Consider the following 13,320-nt stretch of genomic DNA (forward strand, 5'->3'; position numbering starts at 1 on the left):
CTAAGAGTGGATTTAAAACACAATTAAAATCCCCAGCCATTATAATTTTATGAGTGTTCACATTGGGAATGGATGCAAATAGATTTTGCATGAATTCCTTATCATCAACATTGGGTGCATAAACATTTATCAAAATCATTTTACTGTTATATAAGTTGCCCATGACCATCACATATCTCCCTTCAGGGCCCGACACTACATCTGATGCTACAAATGGAACTGTTCTATGTATGAGAATTCCCACCCCTCTAGTTTTCTTTATAAAGCTAGAATGGAACATTTGGCCAGTCCAGTCTTTTTGTAATCTGAACTGATCCTTGGTTAGTAAGTGGGTTTCCTGTAGAAATACTATTTTAGCGTTTAAGCCTGTTAGGTGAGAGCATACTTTCTTTCTCTTTAATTCGTGATTCAGGCCTTTAACATTCCAGCTCACAAAGTTAACTGTCCCATCATGGAGACATTGATTCTGAGTTTTTAATGTCATTATAGTTTTAATTGGTAATATGGCAGTTTTAATCTTAGTTTCAAGATTCCCCATGAGTTATTGCATTTTAGCCTATTGTTGCATTGATATTTATAATTATAAGAATTACAAGAATAGATTAGATATAACCTGCTCTCCTTCTCTCCCCTCTTTGTCCCCCCACCCCTCCATTTTGCCTCCCCACATGAGGCTAGATCCCACTTCGCGATGTTCCAGTCCTCTGACATACGAAGAGACAGAGCACGTCCAAAACAAAACAAACCCCACCCTTCAGCGGCGTTACAGAATTAAAACAGAGATATCTTTTGCAGTTAAATTCTTAATACTATCTGCCGAAAATGTTCTCATTAACAATATTTAAGCTTGAAATAATCTTCAGCGCTTTTAAGTTAAGATATTAAGATTAAAAAAAAAAAAAAAAAAAAGAAACAACCCTGGGAATGATTTTAAAAACTAGTCTAGAATAAACCTGGTAATTCCTACTGTAATAGTATAATGGTAATAGTATAAATAGTAGAAAAAGCAGTAAACCAAGGGTATGAAGTTAAACAGTCTACTTTAAGGTATAGTAAAATAAAAAAAAAAGGAAGAAGAAAAAAAAAAAAACAATCCTACTTTAATTACTTCCACACTTTCACACTCACGTCTATAACTCTATAACTCTGATTAAAACATAAACATATAAAGTCCAGATAAAAAAAAAGGGATGTATAATTATAATACCAGTCTCTTTAAACATGGATCCAGAGAGCAGATCATAGGTCCTTCCCGTGCCTTGATAGAATATGGCTCCTTATTAACTTTCAAAAAAGTGTCGGAAACAGCTTCTTTAGTTCCTTTTCAGCTTCTTCTTTGCTTAGGAAAATATAATATTGATCTTGAACTTCCACTTTCAGTTTGGCGGGATACAAGAGGCTGTATTTGATATCGGCTTTCCGTAGCAACTTTTTAATGTCGATGTAGGATCTGCGTTTTGCAGCAGTTGATGGTGAGAAGTCGGGAAAAATACGAATAAGATTATTTTCGAATATAATCTCTTGCTTGTGTCTGAGAAGTGCCATCACATCAAGCTTACATCGTAGTCGCTCGAAGCGGACAATAAAAGACCTAGGTTTGAAGGCGCTTGGTATCTTTGTGCGATAAGCCGTGGCTATCTCAATGTCGAGTTTAAAGTCATCTCCAGTTATTTTAGACAGTAATTCTACTGCAAATTTCACTGGGCTTGAGCTTTCTCGTTTCTCAGGTATACCCTCAATTCTTATATTATTTCTTCTGCACCCATCCTCCAGGGCTGCAAGTCTGTCTCCAAGTTTTTTGCATTCCGAGTTCGCAGCTGTGGCTTTTTCATCAGCGTTAGATGCCAGTTTTTCCGCTGTTTCCACTCGAGCCGTGAGTCCCTGCTTAACGTCTTCCAGCTGATCTGAAACGTCATTAATATGGTCATCAAGCATTTTCAGTTTTGAATTAGTTTGTTCAATGTGTTCCACTAATTTCTCCAACATGCCTTTAAAGTTCACATCAAAACGTTTAAATAGACGCGTTTCCTTATCTTTGTTATCCTTCTTGAGCTCAATGGTCACCTTCTTAAGATCATTCGTGTTATCTTTCTTAAGCTCATTCTTAAGCTCATTCATGGCCGTAACCATGGTAGTGGCCAGTGTAGCGATCATCTCTTTCAGTTCGGACAGTTCGCTTCGGCTTTCGTGCTCCGCGAGTGGAAATGCAGCCCCTGTTACAGTAGGCGCTGCCGGCTCGCGATGAGTAGATGAGAGCACGTCCTGCAGAGCCCTTTCTAGTCTCGAATGATCCTCAGAAATCGGCGATCCATCGCGACCTGTATCACTTGCACCTTCGCTCCCATTTTCACTCTCGACTGGAGACGATTAAACGGAGCGGGGTCCCAGGAATTCTGCGCATTCGTCTGCCTGTTCCAAGTCAGTCTCCGTGAGGCCATACCTTGCACTTGCACTCAGGCCGGAAGTCTGTCCAGACTTTGCTACAGCTTTAAGTTTCTTTTCCGGTTCTTTCTGACTTTTCTTCTTGTTACTCATGCTTGTATATTGTAGTGGAAGTTCCTTGGTCGGGTTAAATACAGAATACCTCTAAATAATATGAAATACGTGGGAAAATAAAGCCGCTGCTAGCGGAGCTCTGCTTCAGACATCCATCTCCTATAAACGGACGAAACCAACTCCTGAAAATGATTTTTGAAGCATTTGTGTATGAAAATCAGAGAATTCATTCATGAGTGATATTTTTCCGAACCCTGCTGCTTACACGTGAAATGTTCTGAGCTTTTTGGCCAATAATGCCGCCCCCCCCAAAAATGTGCCGCCCCCTCCGCCCGCCCCTAGCTACGCCACTGCCTCTAGGCATTCTACCGAACATAAAGGACCTCAATCATTTAAACTCTTTTGACTCTGAAGCCTTAAATTGGTATTTTAATGCCTTCAGATTAAACCAGAAGGTTGACTGAATTCGTGTGCTGCAGTCAACAAACCAACAATGAAACACCCACTGGTTTTTTTTGGAATGGATGCAAAGCAAGGAGACATACTGGCCTTAATTGGAATGATGGACAATTGACTTTATTGAATTATGTCTATGTAAATTTGTATTTATGCATACCTGACTGGATATTTTCACGCTGAAGAACATAGGAGGGAAATGGCAATGCATTTCCTTCAACTAGACTCACAGTTAAAAAAAAATTAAGACAGTGAAATGCTTGAGGCACAGACACCATTTTACACAGGACAGGCACCTTATTGGCACATGAGGTTTAGAGGGCAGCTGAGGGCCAAAGGCAGGGAGCACGGAGGCTTTACTTAGAGTCCTGTGGATCCCAAAGTGAGTGACGACTGCTTTATTTGTAATTCCCCAGACCTCTAGAGGCAAAACCATCCAACTAAAGGGTAAAATCAAGAGAAGGCAGCTGGGCAACCTAGTCAGCTCAGTGTTTCTATCCCTTCATTAAGCCCAATAAGGATTTGCTGATCCAGTAACTTCACCCTGCTTACACATCTACTTCTCTGAACCTTCTTCTTAAAGCTACTGCTGGTGTTACCTGCTCTGCCAGGACCTTCCACTGGTGGTTCTTTCTTCCTAAACTGTTGTCATAGTGGCTTTAGAAGGCTGGCCCACTAAAGTGCCCAAATCTGACTGGATTTTGTGTCACTACAGGCCATCTTATTGGCCACCAGGCAATTCTGTCAAGTGGTTCACCCATTCATCTTTTGAGAGGGGATCTGTAAATGGGGGTTTTGGACTAAGTGTATAATTGTATTTATAAATACCATCCACTCTTACAGGGAGCCAGTGAGCACCTTTTACATTTGTGGGAATTCTATAATCCACATTATTGAGCAGAAATCTTCCAAAGGACTTTTATTTTATTTTTTTTTTTACTTTTTATTTTATTTCTATTTATGTTTTATGTTAATTGTTTTGTTTTTCTTTTATTCTATTATTGTAAAGCACTTTGGCCACAGCATTACTATGTTGTTTTAAATGTACTATATAAATAAATTGACATTGACATTGACAAAGACACCACAACATTTTTTATTTGGGTCAGATCAAAAAGTTTGAGGAATTGGCATTTTACCAACCATGCTAGTGTCAACACTGCACACTAACCTGGGTACTGTAAATGATCCATACAGTATGTTGTGAGAGAGGAGAGAGAGAGGTTGGAAGCATGCATGTTGAGACAGAGAGACCCAAAATTATCCATTATCCAAGATAATGCTAACTGGCAATGCTGTTTTTCTGGATCAACAAGGAGTAGCACAGACAGTGTCCTTCCCTTCAGCAGTCATAACGCAAGCACTTTAGAAGAGGTCATCCACCTGAAGCTAACCATGTTCAGGCCCGTCTAATACTTGGATGGGAGACCAATCAGGAAAAGCTTGAGCTGCTGCTGGAAGAGGTGTTGGTGAGGCCAGCATGGGGAAGCTCACCCTGTGGTCTGTGTGCGGATCCCAATGTCTCAGTGCACTGTACTGTAAAAATGGTGCCTTCCTTCGGATGAGACATAAAATTAAGGTCCTGACTCTCTGTGTTCATGAAAGAATCTCTGGCCATCCTTTGTAAAGAGCAGGATGTATCCTGACATCCAGTCTAAATTGCCTTCCATGGCCTATTCATTCTGGCCTCCTAATCATTTAGGTCAGGTCGGGAAGCATGCACTGGTACAGCATGTTACCACACCCACCACACAACGAAACAGCTCAGGATCCCATTTGGCAACCCCTCCAGGCAAACACGCAGTTCAGTCTCACCCTCTGGAAATGACCATCTATCTTCCTCAGCCAGATGTTACGTGGGTGTCCCCTTGGCCTGGTCCAGCCACTCGGGTCCTCAACAATGAGGATTCTGTGAGCCGGATCACCCTCGCGCCACATGGCTTTAGTGTTGTAACTGACGCTCTCTCACAATGCAGGTAATATGTCTCATTCGGGAATCCATGAGCAACCACTCACTCAACACAAAGTCAAACCAGCAGTACCCAAAGATTCTACGAAGAGACACAGTACCGAGAGAGTCCAGTCTTCATCTGTGGATGGCGTCCATGCCTCGCAACCATATAGCAAAACAGAAAAAACCAGGACTCTAAAGACTTGAACCTTCGTCCATTTGCAAAGATATCGAGAACCCCACACACCCCTTTCCAGCGACCTCATGACCCCCCCCCCCCCATGCTTTCCCAATCTGTCTACCGACTTTATAGTAGGAGTCCCCAGAGACATGAATGTCACTGTCGAGTTAAGTAAACCTCTCAACACGGTCGACACTCTCTCTGCAATCAATCATCCCCTGTCTCTCACACTTGACCACCTAACAGCTCATGTGTGGTGAGTGTACTGGTGCAAAAATGGCTGCCGTCGCATCATCCAGGTGGATGCTTCACATTGGTGGAGTGCTTTGTGTAGTGAGAAAAGAATTATTATTTTTTTCATTTTTAAAGCTATTATTATTTTCAGTTTGAAATGGGACCAGTGTCTTTTCCGCACATTTCCTTGTCTGTTGGCATAAGGCTGTGCCCAACTTGTGCTTCATGTTGAGCTCCCAACCTTCTCAGTTTCCTGCCTTAATGTTGCATTTTTTGATGATGGGTCTTTTATTTCTGAAAGCCCTACCTACCTTTCAGCCACATTAAAAACCTGTCCCCTTTCCATTTTTAAAATCCTGTCATCACAACCAGCTGTGGAAGCCGTTAGGGGGCTTCACACAGGGAAGATGTAGGCCACATGCACTCTATGTCCCCAGCATCTACTACTGTCAAGATAGATTTCCCATGTCCCTGTATTTGGCATGAAGCGCCTGAAGATATTCACCCATTTTTGGAGGACCTATTGTAGCACGGAATGACTCCCCCCTTCTCTAGCTCTTACAACACTCCCATACTTCTAGTACAGTGGTTGCTTGCAGTGCTCACCGAGTTGCTCTGTAATCCGTGTAGACCATCATCCTCTGATCCCATTATCTGGTCTAAGGAAATTGACCTTTCCTTTTCCTGTATTAAAAAGTCACTTGCATCTGCTTTTACTTTAGGAATCTCTGACTACACTAAGCCTTTCTCCCTTTTTTTCATGAATATTAGAGCTTCTTTCAGTCTGTTCTGATGCAGAAGCATGATATCTTACATCACCTCATTGCTTACTTTTCAAAGAAACATGATTCTGTAGCCATTGTGCTGCCAGCTTTCCAGGGTGGCATGGCTGCCTCTCAACTTCCCTTGAGCTCAGATCAACCACTTCTATTCTCCTCACTTTACACCCTCCTTGTCTCATTCTGTAACTATTCTTTTAAATTCCTCTGCAACACTGCCTTTGCCATTGGTCCATCTTACCAAGTATGAAAATGATCTGCCGATTCCTCCTTACAAAGATGTGTCGCTCTGTCCTAAATCCAGCCACCCTGCTACTCACTCCCTCAGACACAGAACTACATGACTTCTCCCCTGTCATGCAGTGAGTCACTGCATGGTCCTGACTTAACAGACCCTCATTAATTCAGAAATGGAGCTATTCCTAAATGGCTCCAGCTCCAATTTACCTGACGGCTAACCTACCTCAGGCTATTCAGTCGGTACACACATTTTCTCCACATGAAAGTGGCTTCTTGCTGCTCAGCTCAAGCTGCAGAGCTGTTTTCTCTTACTTGTGACTGCTAGCTGAATCCAGGACAGCCACCACTAAAACAGAATCTCGTCATGTGTTTGGGGTTATTCGTGATTATAGCATGTTAGGGCAACTTGACCTCAAGAAGGCCTCCATAATGCCCGACACACTTATTGCTCTTCTAAAGCCTTGCATTGTGGCTGCAGTAAAGTGCACTGCTCATATTTTCCCTGATGGTGTTGTTTCTCAAGGTAATGCTCACGTCGATGCTGTAACCAAAGCAGTCATCTCCTCAGATACTGGACATTTTGGGTTAGGTTCCTTTCCTTCCCCTCAATTCTCTCAGACATTATATTGGTTTCGACAATCTGCTGACCAAGCTGTGGTGGCCACTTGGCTCTCATCAGGTTGTTATGGTCTTTAGGCTACCTTTGAATGTCACCCTGTAGCTCCCCATCACTGCTCCTGTGGTTTATTCCGATTTTTACCACGCTTATTTTAACTTCACCTGTTTGTAGTCAGGTACAAATCTTGCAATCGATATTTAATCCACTTCCTATTGTCCAAATGACTTGAAATTCTGCACACTGACTCACTTTCGATGACAATACATGAACCAGTAATCAGTTTTAGTAATTGATCAATTAATCCATGTTAATTAAGAAATTAAATTTTCATATGAAGAATAGTTCAATAGATGGCGCTAGTAACGGACAGAAATATTAAAGGAAGTGTTAAAATATCCATCCGTCCATTTTCCAACCCGCTGAATCCGAACACAGGATCACGGGGGTCTGCTGGAGCCAATCCCAGCCAACACAGGGCAGAAACCAATCCCGGGCAGGGTGCCAACCCACCGCAGTGTTAAAATATTGATTACAAATTTATACTTCTTACAAACCCAAGACTAAAAAGTTGAAAATAATATATATATAAAAAATACTTTTTAAAAACCATGCTTATATTAAGTTAAAAAAAGTGTACTAAAAAGTAAAAACATAAGTTTCTCATACATCACTTGTAAAATAAAAGCATGGGCGCTTTTCATCATTCAGTAAAATCTTAGCAAAAGCACCCATGCTTTTATTTTACAAGTGATGTATGACAGACTTATTTTTTACTTTTTAGTACACTTTTTAACTTAATATAAGCGTGGTTTTTAAAAAGTATTTCTTATATATATTATGGTCCTTCTTGTGCCTTAACGTGGGGTATGTTGGGAGTCTTCAAATAAACATGGCTCACACTTGGATACTCCAGTGTAACACAACATTTTAATCAGTGTGAGGACTGCCTGCTGCATAATGTGGGACAAACCCCCAATATTTTTGATAGATGCAAAAATGTATGGATTATGAGTGTTTGCTAGTTATCACTGACATTTCCTCTAAATGATTTGAAGCCATGTCTGTTAGAAAGCTGACACAACAATGGTAACTAAAGGCTGTGTCACATTACGTGACTTTTCTATGATTTTCAGCTCTAGCCTGAATTTACATAATCTTATGCATCTTATGACTGGGCTGTTGTATGGTCAGAAGAATTTCAATCATGTCAGAAATATCCGTTGGCTGTCGTGTAGTGTGAGCATTCATCTCACTCCTGATTGCATTCCTGTTTTCCCCTTCTATAAGGTACATGAATTTGCCACACAGCGTAAGTGGATTCTTAAAACAGCAGGATTGATAAAGGGGGTCAAATAACACTAAAAACAATTATCACTAGCAAGCATCTGCCTTAATCAGCAGCTACATATAAGCACTGCAGTGCCTGCAATAGATCAGTTCAAATACACAGACATGCACATGCTATCTTTTTCTTCTTTTCCGATGTCATGTGGTTTTACTGTGAAACAGTTTAAAATATACTAATTGATTTTTCATGAAGTAATTTTCTCAGAGGTTCGTCTACACTTTAACTACCTGCTTCCAACCATTTGAATAAAGAATGACCACCATCACCTGCTTACAACTCCTACATTTAGTAGTGCGCCCCACTACTTTTCAGTCAGGTCCTGCAGATAAGCAGATCTCTGATAGACAGCATGTAGTGAAAAACAAGCAAGATAATAATTTCAATTACTGACAGTCGAGATGTTGACATGAGCAACCATAGAATACTGGACCTGAACACTTCATGCCATGTCTACAATAACCTGTCTGTTTCTTTTGTCTTTATGTATGCAATTTTCTTAATTTTATTGTCTGGAAGCATTGTAAAATCTTTTGATTGCCATTCAGTTTTCCACTGCCATCTTCTGGTAATTTACACTGATTATAACACTGTAGCCAAATGTTTTGTCATGATTTAGGCTGAAACCTCATGCTTTATAGTCTTTTCCTTTAAAAGAAGCCATATTGTGTACCGTTGTCATGGTCAAGTCCCTCATTTCTAGGGGCGGGGTCTTCAGGGTCGTGACCTTGACTTAATCAACAACTGGCATATGAAGTTCAGCCTTTCGCTATGAACTTTATCTGATCTGTGGATAAAATCCTTGATTTCATTTTGATCTATTGTGTGTTTTCTCTTCTTGTGTTGCCTGGTTTGGACTTACTGCCTGTTATCTGACCTCTCATCTGGGTTATGGCTGCTACGGCTTATTTGTATTTTCTTTTGTTTTGCGTTTTACTCACAAAATCAGTTCTCCTGTTTTCCTGTTGAGTCAGGTTTGAAGTGTGTCACTGTAATCTGTGAGATTTATTCCAATCAAGTTATTTCATTTAAAATGGATAATTGAGGCCATAAATAAATGTAGACGGAGCTACACAAATCATCTGACAGGGAGAAACATTCCTGCCATGTAAGCAACCTGACAGGTGGATGGGAAGAGACAAGTGGAGTCAGGCAGGCTATTAAGAAGTGCAGATGTTTAGTGATGACCAATATATGGCCAGGGGCCACTGTCTGCTATTTAGAGTTCCCCTGTCAATGAATCCCATGTCTGGCAAATGCATACTCTTATTTTGGAACCTGGCAACTGCACTGGACATTACAGCTCACCTACAGTTGAAAGGAAGACATCATTCCTGCCCGTACCTAAAACAAAGCCAAAACCGACTACAGGAACCACACAATTATCATGGTTTCGCCGGCAGCTGTCCTTTGAATATTGTATTAATGTGAGTGTCCAGCCGATATTGAAAAGAAGTATTTTCTTTCTTTAGTGCAATTTTTTTCTTTCTTCATCATAGAACCACCGCTGTACCACTAGGGAAAGATACAGCATATTTTATTGTATCAGGAGTAATGTGTGACAGACGGGTATCAGCAAAAGTGAAAGGGAAGATCTACAGGACGGTAGTGAGACCAGCTATGTTATATGGGTTGGAGACAGTGGCACTGACCAGAAAGCAGGAGACAGAGCTGGAGGTAGCAGAGTTAAAGATGCTAAGATTTGCATTGGGTGTGACGAGGATGGACAGGATTAGAAATGAAGACATTAGAGGGTCGGTTCAAGTTGGACGGTTGGGAGACAAAGTCAGAGAGGGAAGATTGCATTGGTTTGGACATGTGCAGAGGAGATATGCTGGGTATATTGGGAGAAGGATACTAAGGATAGAGCTGTCAGGGAAGAGGAAAAGAGGAAGGCCTAAGGGAAGGTTTATGGATGTGGTGAGAGAGGACATGCAGGTGATGGGAGTAACAGAACAAGATGCAGAGGACAGAAAGATATGGAAGAAGATGATCCGCTGTGGCAACCTCTAACAGAAGCAGCTGAAGAAAGAAGAAGAGACTGTCTCTACCCAACATTGAGTTACTTCACATGTCAGACTTGCTCCAGGACAATTATTTAGCTGGCAGTTACAAATTTTCACATCATTCACCGCTTATCCAAAGCCAGGTCATGGAAGACAACAGTCATGGCAGCAAGGCTCATATGTCCCTTTCAACAGCCACATTTGCCACATCATATTGTGGGATCCCAAGGCATTCCCAGGTCATCTGGGGCATATAGTCCTCCCAGTGACTCTTGAGTCTTCTCTGGGGTCTCCTGCCAGTTGTTCATGCCCATAAAAACCTCCACAGGGAGGCATCCGTATCAGATGCCCAAACCACCTCAATTTTTTTGATAACTGCGTTATTAGTTTCCTTGAGTAAACCAAAATTTCATGTAGAATGCAAGCCTTCACAACTGCTAGCATATATTAATACATAACAAGTCAAGTCAAGTAGAAGAGCATGCACTGGTGCAGTGCATTGCCGCACCCACTACACAACGAAACAACTCAGGATTTCAGTATGCAACCCCCCTGGCAGACACGCGGTCCAGTCCCACCCTCCGGAAATGACCCTCTATCTGCCGCAGCCAGGTGTTACGTGGGTGACCCCTTGGTCTGGTCCAGCCACTCGGGTCCCCAACAATGATGATCTTACGAGCTGGATCACCCTCAGGGAAACACGCCTACATGGCCGTAGTGCCGTAACTGATGTTACATGTTATAATACATAGCATGATTGCAATATACAGTATATTACAGATGCTACCGTAAAGCTTAAAATGAACCAAACCTTAAATGGACCATAAACCCTAAATGGACCATACATGGGTTGGGTTCGGGGAGGGTGGACATTTGCAATTCCTTGCCCTCACTTAACTACAATCACTCTCATTAGCAATTAGGGTAAAATACTAATCCAAAACTGAAATGGCTGATGCCTGAGCAGAAAGATAACTAATGCTGGTAAAAAATCTTTAAGAAAATTAGAATACTTATTTATTTGATTGTTTTAGTTCATTTTTAATATTTCTTGACCAGGACTAAAGAATATAAACTAGTGGTTCCTTTTCTTTGGAAACAAAAATTCAAAGGAAGCAAAGATATCTGTAAAGGTATGCATCCATATTGTTGCCTTACACAGTTACACAAGACATGATGGAGTCCTGCAGTACCGAAATATTGTGTATAATGGCTCTCCGGCCTCTTACAGTGGAGTTTTAACTACACTCCTAAGCCCTCCATTGCTACTGTAAATGATCGATTACCATTTGGAGTTGTATGGGATAACGAAATTTCCTTACATCTCACAAACTTTCCAATACAATCTTCTTTGTGTGCTTTAATATCTGTACCCACCCAATCACACCACACTCCTGGTGACATTTTACTCGGCTTAATGTTGGAAAATGGTGGCACTGCGATCAATTAGCACTTTAGGAGAATATCAATGTAATAATCGATCCACCTGGTAGAAACAGTTTATTTAATTTAAAACTTGCCATTGATTTGTTTGCTGTTTTAACAGCAATCATAGACCAAAATCATTGAAAAGGCAACAGAGCAATCGTCCTCTGTATCCCATCAGCCCTAAACCTGACACTGTGTTTGAATTTGACACCTACCTTCTCCTGAAGGACATGAACCCAATTCTATCTCAGTCCTCTTCATGTCAGACTCCAAACATTCAGACTTCACAAGGATGGACTGATTACTGTTCACAGTGATGCCTGATCCAGTTACCTCTGGGCACACATACTGGGAATCAGACTCCTGTTTAAGGTCTTCTTCTTTCAGACTTACAGTTTCATTTTTCTGCAGATGAATGCTGTTAAATGCTGGCTCTGAGATGTCTTTAATGACAGCTGCCTTAGAATCACAATCCTCCTCCTTAATGTCAGGATTATCCTCAGGAAGGTGCACAGGTTCCCATTCACAGTCCTCTTTCTTAACGTTCACACTTGACTTCTCCTTGAACTTCATGAGATGGAGGCCAGTCCTCCCTTCCTCCTCCTCGCTCTTCTCTTCTGTGTCTGCTTCTTTGCATTCATATCCCAACTTAAGAGGCTCCTGTTTAACTGGAATTATCACCTCCATTTTGTATGTTAGCTACTGGAAATGGATGTTTTTACCCTGTAGACAGAGTAGAGTAGAATATATTAAGAACTGTGCCAAAATGGGGTAAACACATGTGAGTCTGCTCCTTCTATCTTTCAGCATGCCATGCCTAGACCCTTCTCTAGTGCTTTTACATACTGCTCCTTATAATATTGAGACTAGATCAGAGAAAAATGTTTTCATTTATGGTTCTAAAGATGTTTTTAAGATAACTTGTACTCCATACAGTTTCGTGGAGAATGGAGATAATGTTTCTGATAGAATGGGTGCCAATGCTGGACAACAGCAAATCATATCAAAAATGGCCATGGAAAAAAAATATCTCATGTTACTCATCCAGTTGTATGGTCACAATGTGTAAAACACATGTCCATCCATCCATCCATTTTCCAACCCGCTGAATCCGAACACAGGGTCAGGGGGGTCTGCTGGAGCCAATCCCAGCCAGCACAGGGCAGGAAACAAACCCCAGGCAGGGTGCCAGCCCACCACAGGGCGGACACACACGCACATACACACACATACACCAAACACACTAGAGACAATTTAGCATCGCCCATGCACCTAACCTGCATGTCTTTGGACTGTGGGAGGAAACCCACACAGACACGGGGAGAACATGCAAACTCCACACAGGGAGGACCCAGGAAGCGAATGGCATATATGTTTTTTCACAAATAAAGATGCTAGCAACATAAAAGTGCACATTCACTTCACAAAGCATCAGACTGCTGTTAGGGGAGCGCACTCGTTAGATGTTTTATGGGCCAGGTAAAAGAGAGGATGCTGTAATTGCAGCTTATGTTGTTTTTGTATTTCATAATAGAGAAAAGTCTAGTGCATTAAGAGGTTTCATGTATGGGATGTGGGGGATAAA

General features: G+C 41.4%; 1 protein-coding gene across 1 annotated transcript in view; it reads right to left on the bottom strand.

Moving 5' to 3' along the window:
• Positions 1-12,454, bottom strand: part of LOC114665988 (zinc finger protein 271-like) — a 29,926-nt gene extending 17,472 nt beyond the window's left edge. The window contains exon 1 of the mRNA XM_028820683.2: positions 11,951-12,454. Coding sequence (XP_028676516.2) covers positions 11,951-12,422 — 472 coding nt within the window. The 5' untranslated portion in view covers positions 12,423-12,454. The remainder of the gene's footprint in view (positions 1-11,950) is intronic.
• Between the last annotated feature and the right edge of the window lie 866 nt (positions 12,455-13,320).

The sequence above is a fragment of the Erpetoichthys calabaricus genome, chromosome 1 (assembly GCF_900747795.2).
Source record: "Erpetoichthys calabaricus chromosome 1, fErpCal1.3, whole genome shotgun sequence".
Taxonomy (NCBI): domain Eukaryota; kingdom Metazoa; phylum Chordata; class Cladistia; order Polypteriformes; family Polypteridae; genus Erpetoichthys; species Erpetoichthys calabaricus.